The 21997-nt window shown below is 35.4% G+C and overlaps 1 protein-coding gene across 1 annotated transcript; it reads right to left on the bottom strand.

The window, feature by feature from the left end:
* Window positions 1–2331: 2331 nt before the first annotated feature.
* Window positions 2332–5796, bottom strand: LOC102026471 (E3 ubiquitin-protein ligase RNF13-like). The gene is made up of 2 exons (XM_005410480.1): window positions 5646–5796; window positions 2332–2876 (listed from the first exon to the last, which is right to left on the bottom strand). Exons 1-2 carry the CDS (start codon window positions 5794–5796, stop codon window positions 2332–2334), a joined length of 696 nt encoding a protein of 231 aa, XP_005410537.1.
* Between the last annotated feature and the right edge of the window lie 16201 nt (window positions 5797–21997).

Genomic DNA, 21997 nt, shown 5'->3' with positions numbered 1-21997 from the left:
CCATTAGCTGATTGCTGAATAGGTGACAACACAGAACCTTTATGAGTTTTAAAACTGTGCTGATTTCAGCCTGTCTTTGTGTTACAGTACTCAATCTAAAGGGCACATGATGGGGCTGGGGATTTAGCTCAGCGGCAAAAGCGCCTGCCTGGCAAGTGCAAGGTCATGAGTTCGGTTCCCGGTACCGGAGAAAAACCAAAAAAATAAAAAAATTAAAAAAAAATAAAGGGCACATGATGACTTATGTAAAATATTAATTTATTTTTTATTTTTATATACCCTGTTTCTCGAAACATAGAAAAAGCAAATGCTGCAGATGCATGCCTCCTACCTATTTGCCATTGTTGCAAAGTCCAATCAGTACCCACAAAGGGGTGTTAAATCTTAAGAAGAAACCATGGAGGGTTGAGAAATATCTTGGTACTAATAAATATCATAATACATAATTTAAAGTCTCTTCTGAAATGCCTTTGACACGCCATGATCTACAATTAGAGAAAACCACAATTCTCCTTAAACAGTCACTACTATTTGGTGTCAGCTAGATAGCCAAGAACCTGCCATAGCGGGTTATCTTCTTAAATACTGGGAGACTTGTGCTTCTCTGGTAGTTTCCGAGTGGCACTCACCTTTAGTATGATTTTTACTATTTCTGGCTATCCAGAATCCAAAAGAACAAATGCTAAAGCATTTACTGAAAGGTACGATGTTGATCCAAGACATATAATCATAATTAAGGAGGAATTTTAGATCCAAAGGAAGACAGAGCAAACTGAATTACAAATACAGAAGGATTTCTAGGTTAACAATGCAGCAAACCCTGCTTCCCCCAACTTTGATGCAACTTCAGACTACCTTCCAGTGTGAAAAGGACTTGCTTCAGGCTAGGACAGATGGGCCTATACTGTTGCTTCCCTCAGTTCCTCAAAGCTGAGACTTATGCATGCTTCCATTATGCTAATGAATAGTCCAGCTCCTTACTGAGACAATTTCAGCTCCAGTAGTCAGTAGGGCTAAAAAGTCAGCTACTATATCCAGACTGGAATCTAGTCACAAGTTTGGAACTCCTAATATTTTTTCACTTCTACTTGGCTGCCGGATATACTAGTAATTTAATTCCTACAGTTATCTGGGCCCCTGCTTTGCACTGGGATTTCAGTTTTTCCTGTATGCTGTCATCCCAGTACAGATGAAGTTATAGTTTTTGCTTTGGTGCTTATATTTTTTTTTATTTTTAAAGTGGAAAAGTTTTATTAACATTCAAACTCCCCTCATATGAGACCATATAAAAATTCTTAGTAGTTTGATTATTCATTTCTTTAATTTCTACATAGTTACAATGGTGTATAATATAATTTACTTTTTCATAATACATCATTTCAATACATTAGTTCTGTTAAGCATTTAGTTTCAAACCTAATACTTGAACAGTTTCTCTGTACACAGGTTAGCAGGGCTAATTAGCATAAGATGCTCTTTATTAAGAGGTATATGGTCTGAGTAGTAACAGTTGCTGAAGTTTAGTATTTTTATGCAGCATTTTCTTTTTGCTTTGATTCCAACACAAAACTGAAGGATACTGAAATCTTGAAAACTCCAAAGACATTGCCCAGGGGGCTGGGGAATTAGCTCAGCAGCACAGCACCTGCCTGGCAAACGCAATGTTGTGAATTCAATTCCTGGTACCAGAAGAAAAACAAAAACAAACAAACAACAACAACAAAAAAACAAAGACATTGCCTGTTGAACCATAGTTATACATAACACTGTAGTATTAAAACCCTTTTGAAATCTGTACGAGTTACAGATCTTTCATATCAGGATAAGACTGCTTGGGAATAGAAATGAAAAAGATAGTTTTGAGTTTTCTGTATGGTGCTGATAGGAGGGGAGAAATGGTAAAATACCTTGTTGCTTCTCACTAATGAAAGCAACTTGGAGAAATACCGGAAGGTACTCCAACTCATTCTTTACCAAGGTGTGAGCATTGGCTTTAGCTTATGCTAGATGGCCATGGCACGAATTTCATGTGTGAAACACAAAACATTTTCATACTGTGATCTAAGTCTTAATTGCAAGCTATATTGAGATTTTAAAAATGTTTTGGCTATGCTTTATCCTTGATGCCTGAGTTGCAGCACCAGTAACTACTTAGTAAAATGAAATATAGTCCTGCAGATAAGTACCAGATTAGAGCCTGTTTTGGTAATCTGATTAAACTAGAACACTAAAAAATAAGTTATTTCTACAGAAATCTCTAAAAGGAGCAAAAAATCAAATTACAGACCTAAATAAATGTTTCAAAGTGAAATCAACCCATCACCTAATGGGTCACACAGTATTTGCTGTGTCGCAGTCCCACTCACCATTAGGCTGCAACTGGGCCACAATACTGAGTTCATTCACTTCACTCTCTGCCTCACTGCTGTCAGTATCATCGTGGTCATTGTCCTCAAAGTCTGAAGATTCTGTCATGTTCTGATGCGAGTGGGACTCTGACAAAGCCCCAAATGACTGGGCACTGACAGAGGCTAAAGGTCCAAGCAAAAAGGTGTGTTCTGACACTTCTTTTTCTTCTTGACTACTGTCTGTGTCAGAGTCGGAATCACCTTGAGAAGGAACAACTGTTTGCTTGCAGACCGGACAGGTTTTCTTGGTTTTAGTTAGCCAGGTGTCTACACATCTGCAGTGATAAGCATGGGAACAGGAAAGGATTCTGAGTTTATCTTCATCTTCGTATTTATCCAAACAAATGGCACATACATCATACTCATCTCCTTTCTTGAATTTATGTACAGGTAGTTTCTTAAGTTGATCTTTACCAAGTCCATTTCTTCTATCTCTATGTCTGTCCTGGACAAATTTTGTGATCTGTACTTACTGTCCTTGGATTCCATGCTAATGAAGTCTTCACAATCAACACTGTGAACAATGGCTGCTTTGTATCCCACTCTCTGTGCATTTATAAAACCTTTATATCAAAATTAAAATCAAGTCTTCTAATTAACATAATGAAAGTGCCAGATGAGTTATCTTTTACTGGTGGAGGCATTATGGGTTCACAAGCATTCTCTGGTTTTGAATTAATCAAAAAACCCTTTAAACCTTCAGCTGGAGGTCTATAACCAAATTTTGCTGGAAGATCGTCAAATGTCTGAGATGCATTTTCAAAATTATATGCTAAAATGTCTGCTTCTACAGGTAGTAAGTTTAAGAATGCAGAGAGCTGGACAGTCAAGATGGTGTAGACTTGTGTAGCTGAAAGCATAAGCATACCTATGGAGAGCAGCATCTCGTGGGCAAGTCACCTGGAGGGCCGGTTCCAGGAAACAGGATCGCCGGCCTCGTTGCTGCTGGAGAAGACCTTAGCCTACTTCATAACTGAACATCTGCACGAACCCCCTGGCGCTTATACTTGAAGGCCTGGATTCTAGAGTCAGTTTTCATCATTCAAATCTTAAATCTATCACTGAGTTCCTGTGAAAGCTGGGACAAATAACTCAATATTTTTGAACTTCAATTTGTAAAAGTATAAATTTAGGACAAAAATCATAAATTGCTCTATTGTCATTGGTAAGAATAAATAAGATGATTAGCTTAATGCACTTAACACAGCAACTTAACATAACAAGGACATGGTAAATTTTTAACACTATTATTCTTAATCATTCAGCTGAACTGCTTGATTTTCTGATCCCTTACAATTCAGGAGATTTTCTACACTGCAGCCAGCACAATGGCTACACAGGGAGCTGTGAGGGAGAAGGCAGAGAATGCTCTAATTTAGATTTAATTTACAGCTTCTTACAAACAGATCTCCCAGATGATGACTATCACTAACCTCCCAATATCTCATACACCCTGACTGACTGGGTTTTCTCTACCTGCTTGAAACTTTGAATCAATGTGGAGGCCACATTGTGGCCAGGTATGTTGTGCTTTTACCTACATAGCTATGTCCCCAGCCTCAGTTCCATCAACTTGGATTAGATTAAGTATGATTTCGGCTCTCACAACATTGATGGGACACTTAAGTTAAGTGAACACCTTCCTCTCGCTATCTCTTTAATATTGCCTCAAGTTAGCGTAAGTCACTAAATGATTGGTCAAGAGAACCCTTTAAGAGGTTCCTTTCTTTTTTTGTATTTTAAAATAAACAAATGAAAAAAAGATGAGGCCAAATAAGGTTTATATTTTATAGAAGCACCAACCAAAATGAATATGAGATGGCCTTGATTGTTTTACATCTTCAAAAATTATGTTATCTAATGTGGTTTGTTTCCAAAAATCTCATAACTAAAACATTGTGTATAATTTAAGAAAATGGTATTTGGTTTAGTAAAAGCCCATGCAACAGCTAAAATCAAACTACTGTCCATCACAGAATGCCAGCACCAACTTTGTTTCAGTACTCTCTTTACTAAGCATGTCTGTATACTGAAGGGCATATCTGTATACTCAAGCCACTACCTTTCCTGAGCCAATACTAATTAACGTTATCAGTATCTAGCCATCAGACCCTATACCACAGACATAAGAAAAAGATAATAGTCCACCTCTAAATTGTACACTTTCCAAGCAATTTGGCTATAATTTCATATGTGCAGGAAGTTATAAAATTAAGCTGCAAGTTTTTTATTTTCAACTAGAAGAAAATTGGAAAAATGTGATAGAAAATGAAAGTTTAGGTAGGCTTGAACCTCCCACAAGAATTCGAAGTAGCACCAAGAAATTATCGTGGGGGCTGGGGATTTAGCTCAGCGGCACAGCACCTGCCTGGCAAGCACAAGGTCGTGAGTTTGGTTCCTGGTACAGGAAACCCCCTCGCCAAAAAAAAAAAAAAAAAAGAATCGTGAACAATTATGAACAGATATTCATGCTAGTGTGTGTGCTCAATCTTGAAAGTGATAACTTAATACAAATGGTACATTTAAAAAATCTAAGGAGATAAGAGAGGAAAATGCCAGACAAGGTGAAATAAGAAAAATGCACATTCAATGACTGATATTGAAAAGTGAAGTCAAAGAGATCAAGTGTACAAGGATTCACATGAGGGGGAAATGGTGATGTCACAGAGCAAAAGAATTAAAACAGGTCTCCGTAATTATACTCAAACATAAGGAGAACAACTAAATGTATTAACACTTCAGATATGTAGATATGTTACTGTAAGTGGGTGAGTTATTCTCAATGCTGACAAATACCACTGGCTACATAGCAATCTAGTGTAATATTATGTTAAAGACGGATAGGTCCAAGGTGTTCTGAGAAAAATTATGTCACATAAAAGATGTGTCTGTCACTCAAGAAAAATTAATGATCAGGTCATTCTTCCAACAACGTATTTGAAAATGATCATTTGCATAATAAAAAAGTAAAAACTTTCCAAAAAGAATAGGAATATAGTGGAGTTGTGAGCAGCAGAGAAACAGACTCTCTGGGTTTAGTGTCCAAATACTGGAACATAGCAATGTGAGGAGGAGAAGAAGGAGGAAAGTGGGTCCCTGGAACACAGGAAGGATATGAAGAGAGAACTGATGCCAACAGGGGAAGCAAAGAGAGAGACTTCAACAAAGAAGGAGTAGATGGCAGGTAGTGCTTTCTCCCTGAGGTTGGACTCATGCCATGGGAGGGATGGTTCAAACCTGCAGAAGCATGGTGACTATTGGTAACCCAAGTGGCCTCCATGAAGAAATACACCAGTGTAGTGGAGCAGTGGACACAGTGGACTGCAGTGACTGATGAGTTCTTAGGGCTCATGTATCTCTTGGGAGAGGGTGACTGGCTGGGAGCCATCTTGCAGAGGGGCCATGGAGCTTGGAACTTAGCAACTGGTGGCTCCATTTAGTGGCTCCTAGTGTTGGATTCAGGGAGCCAAGTTTGAATTGGCAAGAAGCCAAGTACAAGCCTGCAGGAGATACCAGGACTATTGAAGGCTGAACAGGCCTGGTTCCAGCCTCATAGCCAAGAAACCAGCATGAACTACAGTAGAATTAAACTGCACAGGATCACTGGGATTATCCAATACACTGCCTTAAATCTACAACTGTTTTGCGGGGATTAATCAGTTTGGATCTGGGCTCTGTGTGCCTATGTTGTCTACCACTGACATGAGAGATAGACCTAGAAGTAGACATCATTTTTTTTTCTTTTTTGTTTTTTGAGACAGGGTCTCACTATGCAATTCAGGCTGGCCTTGAACTCAGTTTGTAGCCCCAGCTGGCCTTGAATTCAGAGTCACCCTCTGGTCTTCGCATCCCAAGTGCTGTGATTACAGGCATGCATCACCAGACCAGGCATTTTTTTCTTTTTGTATCTTTTTTTTTTTAATTATTCTTTTCTCTCTTTTCCTGTTTTTTTGTTTTGTTTTGTTTTCTTTTTCCTGATTCGTTTCTCTTGTTTTTATATGACTGTGAGCATAGTTTATTGGGTTTATTCTCACTATTGTTGTTTTATTCTTGTTTTTATTTCTTTCTTTTCTCTTTCCCTCTTGTCTTCTTCACCAGTTTCACAAAGTTTGTCTGACATTCCTTTGTCTGCAAGCCTTGATTCCAATCTCTTTCCCTTCTTCTATTTTTGTATTTTTTCCCCTAACCAATTTTGAATTTTCTCCCCTGAGGATAAAATCACTATGATGAGGGATTATTTACTGCATTGCTTATGTACAATTTTCTCATTCATTTAAGATTGTGTTATATAATCCCAAATCTAGTTCATATGGCTAAAGCTGGCAAATTAATAATTACCTCACTTGGTCCTTTTCTTGGCTATGTTTGATGTTATTGTTATTGCTGACTGTACCACTTTAGCCAAAGTGACATAAGTGATCTAATCAATCGTTCTTCCTGACATACAGGGACTGAGATTGCCTAAACATGATAAAAAAAAAAAAAATACAGGCCAATGACAAAGAACCAGGCCATGAGAAAAGGAGGGAGCTACTTCTCATTCCCAAAAAACTGAAGAGGGAAGATTTTGCAACAGACTCAAAACCCAAAAGTTAGCTATGCCTAGAAGACACATCTGAGTAATCACTTCCTAAGAGTTTTAAATACTAGCAAAAACCCACTTGTCATAGGCTGTTTATAACCACCAACCCAGCAATTAAAGGATAATACTATAAAATGAGAAGACACTTAAACCAGATGCAAACTGAGATTTCCTTATCTCCAACAGCAAACCCAGAGAGAAAAGAGGTGGAACAATCTGAAAGCCACCCAACTGGAATCTCTAAAGTGGTAAAAGTGTGAATAACAAATCAGATGAATGAAGCTCTAGAAACATCAAATGAGAAATAATTTCTTGGATAACTACAGAGATAATGACCATAATGAAAGACATGCTTACTACTCTAGAGCAGATAAAGACCAAAAAATAAGGGACCTTAGAAAAATGATAGAAAACAAGAACACTCATTGGAAACAAATGGAACCCATGAAACAGTTTCAAACAGATATGCAGTAAAATAAAAATTCCATTGAAAGTATATGGAGTAGAATGAGCCAATGTGAGGACAAACTCTCTGATATGGAAGATAGGATTCTAGTTAGTGAACATAAAAGTCAGATTTCTTGAAAGTGACAGGGAACCATAAGAAATCAATCCAGGAGCTTCAAGATGTTGCAAAGAAAAATAACATAAGATTGATTGGAGTCAGTGAAAAAAATCAGGAGAAAGCAAAAATGACATTAAATCACCTGTTAAAAGAAATCATGGCTGAAAATTTCCTAGGCAGGCAAAAACCTGACAGACAGGTAAGTAAGGCATATAGAACTCCAATTGCCCATAATCAAAAGAAAAGTCTACACTAAAGTGCATAATACTCAAGATCTCAGAAATTCAGCACAAGAACAGAAAATTAAAATCTGTTAAAAAACAAATCATCTATGAAAAGAAAGCCCATCAGAATCACAGTAGACTTCTCAACACACACCCTCAACTCAAGGAAAGCTTGGAGTGAAGTACTTAAATATCTAAAAGAAGACAAGCTCCAACCTAGACTGATGTACCCAACAAAAGAATCTTTCAAGAATGATGAAGAAATAAGATACTTCCATGACTAAGAAAACCTGAGGAAATTCATGAACACAGAATGAGCACTCCAAAATTTTCTGAAGGACATTCTAGAAAGTGACAATAAGGATTACAAATCCATAAACCTGAACAGAATGAATCCACCAAGGAAGAAAGAAATTAGACAAAGAGGGAAAAGGTAACCAGCAGCAGGAAAATAATATCACAAGAATAAGCCAACATATATGTCATAACCATTAATGGTAATGGTCTCAATTCACAAATTAAAAGAAACAGACTGGCAAAATAGATGAAGAAACAAGAATTAACATTATGCTTTGTATGAAAAAAACATATAATCCAAAACTATATTCATAGGCTAAAAGTGAAAAAAGAGAAAACAATACACCATGAGAGAGCAAACTAGAGAAAAACATGGGTAGCTATGCTCTTTGCAGAAAAATTGGATTAAAAGCCAAGACTGATTAAGAGAGACAAAGAAGGTCATACTTGTAAAGGAACACTACAACAGGAAGAGATAAAAATCAGAAATATATATGCAACAAAACAAAGTACATCCAATTATACAAAACAAATGTAATTGGATATGTAAAATTAAATAAGCCCTAATACAATTGTAATAGGGAACCTCAACACAGCACTGTCACAAAAAGACAGATCAACTAGATCAAAAATTAACAATGAAATACTGAACTGAACCAAATCTGTGAACAAATGGATTTAGCAGATGTCTACAGAGTGTTCTAACTCACAACATGAGAATATACATTCTTCTCAGCTGCACATGGAAAGATCTAGCTCATAGAACATGCTTAAGTAAATGCAAAGGTATAAAAGTTATCCCATACATACTATGAAGCCATAGTGCAATAAAATTGGAAATCAATGGCAAAACAAACCAAAAGAACTCCAAAAATACATGAAAATTAAATAACATCCTTCCAAACAAAAAAATTTATCATAGATGAAATTAAAGAAATAACAGATTCTACAAGTAAAAGACAATGCCAATACAACACACCTGAACTTATGGGACACAATGAAAGCAGTCCTAAGGGCTAAACTGATAGCAGTGAATACCCATATCGGAAAAACAGAGCAATCTCACATATATAACTTTGTGTTGCACCTTAAGCTTCCAGAAAAAGAATAGCAAGTCACGCCCAAAGCTCATATGAGGGAGGAAGTTATAAAGAACAGAGCAGAAATAAGTGCAATGGACACTAAGAAAACAATAAAAGGAAATGATGAATCAAAGAGTTGGTTCTTTGAGAGATTAAATAAAATTGACCAATCCTTATGCAAACGTATCCAAAAAAAGAGGAAAGAATAGACTAAAATCCATGCAATTAGGAAATAAAAAGGATGAAAGCACAACAGATTCCACAGAAATCCAGAAGATCATATGCACGTAGTTTGGGAACTTGTATTTTATTAAGATGAAAACTGCAAAAGACCTTGACAGATTATTAGACAAATATGAATTACTAAAGCTGAATCAAGAAGACATAAAAATCATGAGTAAACCTTTATCAGTCAATGAAATTGAAGATACAAGCACAAACCTATCAACAAAGGAAAGCCCAGGTCCCAATGGACTCACTGCTGAATTGTACAAATAATTTAGTGAAAATCTAATGCTTCTATTTCTGAAACTACTGAAATTGAAAGGGAAGCAATACTCAGAAATTCATTCCTGTAAGCAAGCACTAACCTGATATAAAAAACAGAGAAGTGTCCAACCACAAAAGAGAACTGTAGGCCAAACTCCTTAATGAACATAGATGAAAAAAAAATCCTAAGTATGATACTGCAAACAGAATACAGCAAATCATCACAAATATTCTATACCATAAGCAAGTAGTATTCATCCCAGGGAATCATGGATGGTATAACATATGTAAATCAATAAATGTAACATATCACATTAGCAGTATCAAGCAAATTAAAACAATGCTGGGATTTCATTTCACTTTAGAAAGAATGGCTATTATAAAGAAGTCAACCAATAACAAATGCTGGCAGGGCTGTGGAGAAAAAGAAACCTTCTCCACTGTTAGTGGGGGTGTAGACTGGTGCTACCACTGTGGAAATGTGTGGAGATTTCTCAAAATACTAGCACCAGATGTCCCATTGGACTGAGCTATTCTCCTACTTGATATCTTACAAAAAGTATCAAAAGCATCATACAACAGTGATGCATGCACACCCCAGTTCATAGCAGAGCAGTTTGTAATAGCTAAATCTTGAAAACAACCAAAATGCACATCAAACAATGAAAGGATGTAGACGATGTGTATGGGTTTTATACAATGGATACTACTCAGACATAAAGAAGGATACTCTTGAGCTATTTCTAGGTAAATGGATGCACCTGGACACCATACTCTTAAGTGAAATTATTTCGACTCACATGTGTAAATAACATATTGTTTCTCTGGTGTGAGAAACTGAATGTGTGAACAAGGTCTAAAATATACTAAACATAGTTTTAAATGGGTAGAAAATGTTCAAATATGAAGAGGAGCTAGGGATGTGGAAATGGTAAAGGAAGGATGGGAAAGAAAAATAAAATGAGAAAAGAAGGAAAAATGGAAACTGAGCCTTTTTACATATGTAGGTGTAGGGGAAGAGGTGTTGAAGGGAGGGTGAGAAAATCAGGATAACATGAAGAATCCAGATATATCATGTACAGGTACAAATTCCCTATGATGAATATGATCATTATATATACCCAAAATGTACCAATAAACTTAATTAATTAAAAAAGAATGAAAACTTTGCTTCTCATACTTTTTCTAGTGATATTCAAATTCCAATTCCCTGTCCAAATAATATGAATGTTGATTTTATTTTTTTATGTAGTTATAGTTTTGTGTTTTTGCTGCACATAAAATGTGAATAATTATTATTACTCTTCTATATTTACAAAAAATTCAGCATGTTTACTTTCATTCACTTAAATATATATTTTAGAGAGATTCAGTAGAAAATAAAAGATTTCTTCATTAATATTTTTAGCTGTGTAACTGCATGCTGTATGAGTGTATCATGATTTACTTAATCCTGTAAAGTGAGAGACTTAACGTTGCTTTTGGTATTGCAAACAATGATGCAATTAGTTAGCAATTGCACATACCAAAATATATTCCATTTTGCACAGTAGAGGGTTGTAAGTATAGATTAGTATCTTAGAAATGAATGTATATTGAGAGATATCACCAGGTTTAACTATGAAGGTTCTGTAATGTGCACTCCTATCAACAATATGTAAGCATGTCTGTTTCCCAACAACACCTCAATATAACTTTAAATATTAGATAACTTATTATGAGTAAAAAAGCAAATCAAACAGAAACCTGTAAATTAAAGAGAAACCAGGCCCATATGCACTTCTTTTTTCTACAAATTATCTCTTCATAACATTTGCCTAATTTTCTATTAGACTGTATTTTTCTATTCATTTGGAAATTGTTGCTATATATTGGGAAGATTGGCGTCCTGTATATGAAGTATCTCATATGCTCTAATTTGTACTGGGCTCACCATTTCTTACTTCAAGATTTTTATTAACAAAAGTTGCTTTTATATGTGCACTTTAAACATGAGAATATTGACTTTGCTTATGACACAACCTTAAAATCCCAACCTTATCTCATTTTCAATGATAGTAACAACTGGGTATCTTGTATATGACAAATGTACAATAATATAGCCAGAGAAAATTTAGGATAACCGGTAGCATAAGCCCAATTCTGTTGTAAATACCACAATGCCACAGATGGGCAATGTATGAGGTTTATTATGGCTGAAGTCCAAAATTGAAGAGTCTCATCTGGTGAAGGCCTACTTCTTATCAGAGACACAAGGCAGGCCAGGGATTGATTCATTCACCAAGGCAGAGCCCTAATCACCTCCTAAACTTCTCAGCTAACACCATGCTGAATATTGTGTAATGGAGATTAAATTTTTGCATGAGTTTTAGAGTGGACAAACCATATTAAAACCATAGCACTGGTTATATTTGAATCTCAGATAAACAATGATTTTTCAAAAATCTATGTACATTTCAAAATTATAAGTGATATATGTATACTAAAAGTTTATTCTTTGTTTATATGAAATTCAAATTTAACTGGACAGTCTATATTTTTATTTGCCAATTCTGGAAATCAGTTTTGATTATATTTTCATCTTTTTTCTGAGACAAACGTTTTATGACTATGGTCTATTGATCTTGAAGTATGTGCCCATGTGATAATATATAATATTAAAATGTGATAAAATTTTCTAGCAATGTTGTAAGAACATAACATTCAATCACTCATTTGATATACAAATGCTCTGTACAATGCTCCCCGCACACCTGGTCATTCATTTTATTACTGGACATGTCCAGTGACAGGAAATTGCCACTACTGTACTAATGAAAGATTATTTTATATTTTCAAGGATCACTTGGTAAACCATTACTCAAATTAAAAAAAAAAAAAAGAAACTATTTGTTTAGCATATGTTTCTGTTCATCCCAGTGGCCCTAATGGCAAGAAAGAACAAGTTGAGTCTCTTGTCCACATGTCAACCTTGCAAATGTCTGACGACAGTGGAAGAGTGTTGATATATTTCCCTTTGGCAAATATTTTACAAGGGCAGAAAATTGCATCCAGACTTGTATCTCTCATCATGTATTAAACTACAGTCAAAATGGATCAAAGATCTAAACGTTAAAACTGAAACACTTAATCTGCTAGAAGATAAAATAGGTAAGATTTTTAATTTCTAGGACTTTTTGGGCAGAAATGCAGCTACACAGAGATAGTATAAACAATCTAAATGAGATAATATCAAATTTAAAAGCTTCTGTACAGCAAAATAAACAGCCAAAAGAGTGAAACAGCTTCCTACAGAATGTAAAAACCATTTTGACAGCTATTTCACAAAGGACTAATATCTAGAATATATAAAGAACTGGAAAAATTAGGTCCTTCAAAATAAAAGACCCAGTCAAAAATGGGCATATGGAATGAATAGGTAATTCTCAGAAGGACAAATAGCCAATAAATTCAAGAAGAAATATTTATCTTTACTGTGTATTACAGAAATGTAAATTAAAAGAACACTGAGATCTTATTTTACCTCAAATGAATGGCTATCTTCAAGAAATAAAATTGTAACAAATGCTAGAGAGGCTGTGCATAAAAGGAATGCTTCCATATTGTTGGTGGGAACATAAACTAGTACAGTCACTATAAAATGAACTAAGGAGATCCCTCCAAAAACTAGAAGTAGAAACTCAATTTGACCCAGTTAGTTACCTTCTAGATGTCTTCCCTAAAGAGGTAAAGACATCATTTTACAGTGATACATGCATATCCATGTTTATAGCAGCACAAATTATAAGAGCTAAGGGGCTGGGGATTTAGCTCAGCGGCAAAAAGTTCCTGCCTGGCAAGCGCAAGGTCATGAGTTCGGTTCCCGGTACCAGAGAAAAACAAAAAAAAAAAAAAAAAGGAAAAAAAAAAGAGCTAAATATATGAAGCAGCATATATGTCAATCAACAGATGATTATATACAAAAAGTCATATAAGAAAATCTTATATTGTGAATTATATTTCTCTGCAAGTATTCCACAAGATGAGCAAGTATTTGAAATTAATTTTAACTTGATAAAGGAATGATGTCATGCAATATGAGTAGTATGTTATGCCAACCATCACATGATCACAGCCAAGCCAGTGCCCCCCCCCTCGCAGGATTGTGGCTGATTGTCTCCTAACAGCAAGATGTTATGAAGGTTATCTTGTCTGCAGAGGAGGAGGAGAAAAAGGCAGAGGAATCTCTTATTTCAAATGAGATTAGGTAAATGCACAATATGGTACAAAATTTTGTAGAAAAGAACCACTGCAACACAAGGCTATAGAAGTGCCCTGCAAGCAATGAATCTGTTCAGTAACAATGCATTACCACATTTCTGCATAATCCTCAAAGGAGGAAAACACAAGTGTCATTAGATAGTTCTTTGTAAATCTGCAGGAAAATGAAAAGATTGCATTGAGGTAATAATGGTGACTCCCTTAGTGATAAAAGTCATCCTACACAATAATCCTCCTCTCTCTTGTCTTCTCCATACCAGCCATGCAAGTTTGCAAAGGTAAGTGTTCATTAATTTAGTTTTCTTTATATTTTGTATTTTCTTTATTATTTTTATATTGCAGTATTGTAATAACTTTTACCTGAATGTTTTTGAGTTGTAGAATTAATCGCCTGTGTTTCCATTATTTCTTATGAGGAAGTTCATTTTGATATACAAGTCCTTTGGACTACAAGTGGGTTTCTGGAGTGAACTGTGCTCACAAACTAAAGTTTTACTATTTATACACAATGTAATAATGAAAATGAAAGTCTCCCAAACCTAGTTATTTCCTTTATTTTTATTTTGATGTGAAAATAAAAATGGACTTGTATTTCTACCTAGTCTCCTCACTTTATTGTTCTTTCTTCCCAATAAGCTTTATTCTGATTAACTGACTCAAACACAATATAAACCATAATTTTATAAGAGAAGTTAATGTTCAATACTGTATATATACACATACACACACACACAGGATATTAAGACAGATCAATGTTTCATAAATTGTGTCTTCAAAGTTTATAAAAGTATAACTATATCTTTACATGATAACTGCAAATAGATGACAGGATGTTAGTTGTTGTTGCAACCTAAATTTTTACTATGATATATTTTTGTCTGATGATACTAGATAGAAAATACTCCCATGATTAGGGGATTACAGCTCCTCCAATAAAACCCTGAATCTTTCTGTCTGCTGACTTCTAGTCTGAAAATAGAATAGTAAAACTTAAAGTCCAGTTTTAGTGTTGGCCCTAAGCCTAAGTTTTTAATATATAACATGTGGTTAAAAAATTCTTACTCCATTTTTCTGAGAAAGTAGAGCTAAGATCTTAATTTTAAAATCAATGCAGTAAATGGTGTAGCACTATTAATTGCTTATAGGATGACACATTTAAAAATCACATAAGACACTGAGCATTTCCCCTATTTGGCTATATAGATGAACATGAATCATTTGCAGAAGAAATTTACCTGTTTGTATTAAGTGTATTAATCCAGGCATACTGAAATTCTAAACTCAGATTTACAAGCTGCATGAATTTGGATAATTTAACGTTATACACTTAAATTTCCTGATCTGTAAAACATGGTGAAATCATAAAATCTAATTCACACAGTTGTTAGGATGAAATGCTATACTATAGGTAATGGACAAGGAGTAGCATCTGAGAAAATATAAGCATTTAATGAATTTTGTCTACTAGTTGTTCCAATGTTGGCATCAATAATGGTAGCTGCAGTTACAGTAGTAGCAGTAATAATCATACTGGTGACACTAGTGTTACATATTATCTTTAGAAATATTGCACAAATTTGCTTCATTTATGAATAAGAGAAGTTATATATTAATTATATGTTAATATTTAGTATACTTGTTTTGACTCCAAATATTCCTTTTTCCAAAGATTATTATTTTTCACCCTTCTAAGTAGAGTCTAAAGAAAGAGGAACCAGGTCAATACCACAAGAAAGTTTCACCTCTCTGTTTCATTGTTGTATTTTAGATTATTACTCTTACAGATACTTCTGTACAGGAAAAGAGAAAGATGAAATCTCATCTATTCATGAAAACTAAAGAGTGGTGCTGGCCAGGAATGTTGCCTATGGTGGCAATGGTGATTAAAAAATGAAACCTGGCGATATTCACCTGCAGATAATGGTCTATCTGTACTGTTGTCTAAGCTATACTTCAACAAGATAAACTCAAAATATCTTCCAGAGGAAGAGTTGAGTAGCTAAATAACCCAAATAGCAGTAAAGATATACAGACTGTGGAGCAGGAAGCATCCTTGTCAGTAGTTTTGGAGGGAGAAACACCAGGCATGGTGTTTAATGAAATAAATGATCAGATTGGGATTGATATATTTAGATTTATAACTGAAAATGGATTATCCTCATGGGGCTGGGGCTTCACCTAGATAAGGGTGAACAGAATACATTACTGTGATTTGCCATGTAGTTCATTTTCTCTACAGTCTGTAATACAACAAAGAGCTTTGTGAATATTTAGCTCTTTCACTGCTGTATTGATTACAGTTGGAGATACTCACTTCCCCCAATATTTTAGACTGGATTTTCTTATAGGGGAACTAAACACTTGAACTGTTTAATGGTTCTCAGATGATAGATATTCTGTTACACTAGTAGGTTTAGAGTGGGTGTAACCTCAAGAACTTGCATGTTTTTATTTACCAGTTTCCTAGGCAAGTCTGAAGAATGTACCTACAAACCATATTTTGAGAAATAATGACATATCCATGATCTTAAGGTGGCCTTGAAATAATCTAGGTGTACTAAAATTTTCAAATAATCTTGACACCAGCACTGAAATTTTACTATCTGTGTAATAATGATATATCTCCAAGTGTATTATATTCTCTCTGTACATTTCCTTTGGGTAATATTTCAGAGCTTTTTTTTTCAAAACTGTCTTTCTTTCTAAATACAAAGGAGAAGAATAAATGGGTGAAGAGGGGAGAAGGGGTAAGGAAGGGGAGATTTTTTAAAATTAAGATTGGTTATGCACATATACCAACTCCCAGTGATAAATGTAACCATTATGTATTGCAAACATGTACTAAAAAAATAAAAAAGTACAATGAATAAAAGTAAATTGTAAAAACAGTATTTCGCTGAAACTTTATCTTATTCTTCTTCATTGTGAATTACTTTTACTGATCAGGATATTGTTATTTGTGAGTACATGCCATATGGTTGTGCACATTTGGGAGGAAGATACTGTTTACAATGATTCTTACATATTTTGAGCTTTTATTGCTTGCCAAGCCCTATGATAAACACTTCTCATCACTCAGGTTACAAAGCTATTGTTATCTACATTTGACAGGAAAGGAAACTGAGGATTTAAAACATTAAGGACCTGTACAAAGTACACATTTGTTATTGGTGTAGTAAAGATTACAGCACACAACTCTATAACACCCAGATTCTGTGTTCCTAACTACATTGCAACAGTGCTTTAAGATACATTCCATTGGGATAAGCAATCCCTCTCTGAGAGCCTTATAAAGGTCAGTGAACCCTGAGGAGATTAGCACAGAGCATCACTGACACCTCAGGGACCCAAGATACCAAGCTGGCCCTGCCAAGTTATTATCTTTTGTAAATAGCCTTTTCTGCTTGTCTGGGCAGCGTGTGCAAACAAGTGAAGGGCAAAACTTGATAGGGAGGAAATAAATGTGCTAATTTAATTTCTCTGATGTTTACATCAAAATTAAAGCTTCACTTCAAAGCAATGGATGTGAGTACCTGGATATTTATCAGATATACTCTAATTTTTAAACAGCTGCATGAAGATTTAAATTCAAATTTGACTAACAATCTTTTTTCTGAGGCCCCGTTTGCAAAGAGGATTCTGGCCTGGACATGCCACCTGCACTGACTTGCATGACTCATGACTAACAATAAAATTTGGCAGGCAATTATTGAAGAAGGGCAGAGGCATCCAAGCCTCCAAGGTGTACAGCACTCATGGGCCTACTGTTCCACTACAGTCAAAGGCATTAAAAATAAAACCTCATTAAGTGATATTCTTTTCATCAATAGAATTTTCTACAATAATTGAACCCTGATCATAAAACCTGTTTAGCCACGGTCTTTATGATAGCACTACTTCTACAATGTGCACTGTCTTACATTTCTACGGCTGTTATAGTAAATATATTCTGAGCATGAGTAGGATAGCACACACAACACGACTCTAAACACATGGTCAATGTTTATAGTTCTTCCACTGGAAAGGTGCCAAATTGATGAAGAGACAGGAGTAATGCTAGTGAACGCTATCTAACTGCTCAGACAGGTCCTAAACAGATGGTTTTCTGTAAGAAGTCACCAGAGGCCCTGATTTATTCTCACACTAGCAGGCTTTCAGAAACAATACTAGTAAATAGCAAATATACATACAATGGTCAAAGTTGGACTTTCAGTCTACATCACACATACTGATTTATGAAATTAGAAGAAATATCAACTATTAATTTAAAGTAAAGCTGTCTCAATGTGTATAATTTTTCCAATGACATGGCCAGTGATACCTAATGTTCGCCTTTAGGGCATGTTATATAGCCTCACTAAAACCTCAGTTTTCTCATACTTAAAATAGGGCTAGTAGGAATACAGTTCACAAGGTTCTTGAGAGGAGTAAAAGAAGGAGTATACATGAAGCTCTTAACACTATTCCCAACAGCAGTCAGTGTATAATAAATCTCATGTATGTGCTATACTATTCTAAAAACATTACTTAGTTTATAAAACTTAAGATGTGTTTTTATGATTATGATGTTGAGGAACTAACAGGTATCTTCCAGTTAACATCAGTACTCTATTCCCGAAAATTACATATTTTACATAAAAATACTAAAGAGGAACTTTTAAACAGAAAAATTATAGTGCAGTATTCGCTAAATGAAATGCTTAAAATATTTCCTAAAATGTAACTATAAAACATTTAAATTGACCCATTATGATATAAAATGATTAACACATTGCTCCCTGGACCCCAAAAAGTTAACATGACTGATAAGAAGCCATTGCATTGAGTAATGTATTCTCTAAATTTTTGGAGTTGACATTTAAATCCAGGGGTATCAGAGGTTGTGTCTGTAGGGGGAAAAGTCTATTTTTTATAGCTAAAATACACTGCAAATTTCACTTTACAAACATAGATGCATCAGACAAATTAATATATAATATAAATGATAAAAAAGTAATTTAATAAGTAAAAATTAAACTGGCTCAACAGAAAAAGTCTTTTGAAGTATAAAAGTACTAGCTGACTCTGGCGGCACATGGCACATGCCTGTAATCCCATAATGCTGAGAGTCTAAAGTGGGAGAAGCCCAAGTTTCAGCCCAGTGTGAGAGACTAAAAAAACCTTCTCTCAGAATGAAACATTCTGAAAAAGTCTAGGGATGTGGCTTAGTGCAAAAGCCCTGGGTTTAATCTGTAGTTTGTAAAATAAATAAATAAAAATTAAAAGACACTAAATGAAGCCATAAAGTGAATGATTTATATACTTGCCTATATTAAAGTGATAAATTTTTATTCATTAAAACACCATAAATTTCAAGGTAAATCAGATCTATGAAAAATATGGGTGTTCGCTAGGGTATAGCTCAGCAGCACAAGTGCCTGCCTGGCAAGCGCAAGGTCCTGAGTTTGATTCCCGGTACCAAAAAAAAAAAAAAAAAAAAGAAAAACAAGGGTGTTATATACCTTACACGTAAAGGATTAATACATTTCACATGAGAAAATATTCCTTGTAAATACTAAATTAAAATCTCTTATGGTTTAGATATATGGTGTCCCCCAAATGTCTCAAGCATTTGGAAAGCAATGGGACCATGGGAAGGCTATACTCAACAGGTGACATATCCATAGATGAGGTCAGTAGCTATACATACTACTGGGAGGTAGATGCTGGTTAGAGCTAGGTCACTGAGGGTCTAATCTGGAAGGGAATATTTTTCTCTCTGTTTCCTCCTCCTTTCTGTTTCCTGGATGCCATGAGGGAAGCAGCTTTCTGTCATTCCCTTCAGCCCTGGTGTTTCTGCCTTGGAGCCTGCTAACTGAACTGAGGTCATATGCCAAAATAAACTTTTCCTCATATAGCTGATACCAAGTATTTTTGTCCTGGCAACATGAGAGTGACTAAGACCACGCCCTCACAAAAGCTGAGTGATAGGAAAAGTAGAACATTCATAAAATAAATATGAAAGGTAAATGAATTTGTAAAATATTTAATATTACTTATCTAAAACATATAAATTAGTAAAAACACCACTTTTACGCTATGGAAGTTGCAAGCAAATTAAAGATAATTGCTATCTAGTGTTCATGTGTGTGGGAGGACATAAGAGAGGAGGAGTGTATACTGTTAAATCTTCTCCCTAAGACAATTTGTTACTACCCCACATAATTTTGTCTGCATAGTCTGTAATCTAAAACATCTAATTCTGAGAAATTATCTTTTTATAGAACGGGGCAATATTTATCAAAGGCCTTAAGAATGTATATAAACTTCGATTTAGAGTATGTATAAATGCGTTAATCCAAAATTTTTCTAAATGTATAAAACTACAAATAATACAATTGTCCAACTACAAGGAACAGATTACATAAATTATGATTCTATATTGCATGTTCCTAAGACAGCTTTAAAAATCATGTAATCAAAAGACATTTAAGATTTTGAGACAGTCACATAAGGAAAACACTACCCCTCCCCCCAGCTGGGGGCATCAAACTGCCAACTACTAGCCAGCTCTGTACCTTCACTGCCATCAGCACGGGGCTGCAAGAGTGACAACCAAACAACAGACATGACTGAGGACTAGGCCAATACCTCAGAGAAGAGGTAAAGGCTGATGATTTGGTCACTTTAGGGAGAAATAATGGCTTAACCAGCAGCACAAGCCACAAGAAAAGTCTACAGCTCGTGTAAACAGACAAATGAAAATAAGCAAACAAACAGAAAAAACCAGCATGGGGTTTTACCCCAAGGGTGACATCTTCATGGAACACTAGAGTTTGAGAAGAAATCTAGTGCTCAGAGACTGTAATTAGGTGTCATTTCAGGTAAGGGTTGACTGTCTGGGATTGAGCCACAGAAGACCAATGCTATAGCTTCACTCCAGGACTGAAGTATTACATCAAGGCAGTGAGTGGGTGAAAGACAGCCATGGGAGACAGACGGTGACAGGCTGAGGGCTAGATATAGATCCATGAGAAGTTTGAGCTCAGACCAGGAAGGACACAGGGCATGCCTTTCCTGTTTGGAGTCCAGGTTTGGCAGGTATGATTTTACTAGGTTGCTAGATCTGAAGGTGATGGCATTGAGTGCATCATTCTGCTTGAGCTTCCCTACACCCACTAGAGACCAGCGCGGTATGATTGCTTCCGCATGCACCAACATGAGTGGGGCTGTGTCTCAGGGTGGACAGTTGCCACAGTCTAGAATGTACAGAAAGGCGCATCTCCTGAGCAAAGAAGTAACCTCACAAACCCACAGGCTACAAGAGCTGGGTGAAGACAACTGTGACTTTCTGGATTCTAAAGACTGTAGTTCCTAGAAGGAAGTCACACATTTGGAAATACATAGAAAAAAATTTTGACACATTTTTTCCTCCTCTATTGTTTTGCTGGTGCTTGGAATTTTTTTCTATTGTTTTCCTTTTTCATTGTTATCTTGTTTTGATTTGGTCTTCTTTTTTTTTTTTGCTCACTCACTTTTAATTTGTTCTTTCGGTATTTTTCCCTTCGCATACACTATTTTTTTCTTATTTCTCCTTTTCTATTGATTCTTATATTACTTTTTTTTTTTTTTTTTGGTTTTTTTATCTGGTACTGGGAACCGAACTCACGACCTTGCGCTTGCCAGGCAGGCGCTTTTTGCCGCTGAGCTAAATCCCCAGCCCCCTTATATTACTTTTATCTAATACTACTAATTTACTTTTACTCCTTAATAAGATTCTTTATTCCACTTTTACCATGTTTTCTCATATTTAAACATTTACTTTTTCAAATTCTACTTTTTTCATGCTCCCATTCCCCACACTCTCCTTCTGTTGCAACCATTAAGTGTTATGAAACTATAGATAATTAACTTTATCTTACCAAGATTGAACACTGTTGTATCGTTAGTGGAGGCAAAGTTGTCAAAATGAGTAGATATTTTCTGTAGGTAAATGAATATCTGTTTTGTCTTGGTGTTTATAATACAATCTTACAGATCTCTTTTCTGTGGTCAACAGTAGTTCATTATTGGTTCATAAGGTTAGATAGGGGCTGGGGATTTAGCTCAGC

This window comes from Chinchilla lanigera, unplaced genomic scaffold (genome assembly GCF_000276665.1).
Source record: "Chinchilla lanigera isolate Chin_1 unplaced genomic scaffold, ChiLan1.0 scaffold00133, whole genome shotgun sequence".
In the NCBI taxonomy this organism is placed as follows: domain Eukaryota; kingdom Metazoa; phylum Chordata; class Mammalia; order Rodentia; family Chinchillidae; genus Chinchilla; species Chinchilla lanigera.
This window is presented reverse-complemented; position numbering and strand designations above follow the sequence as displayed.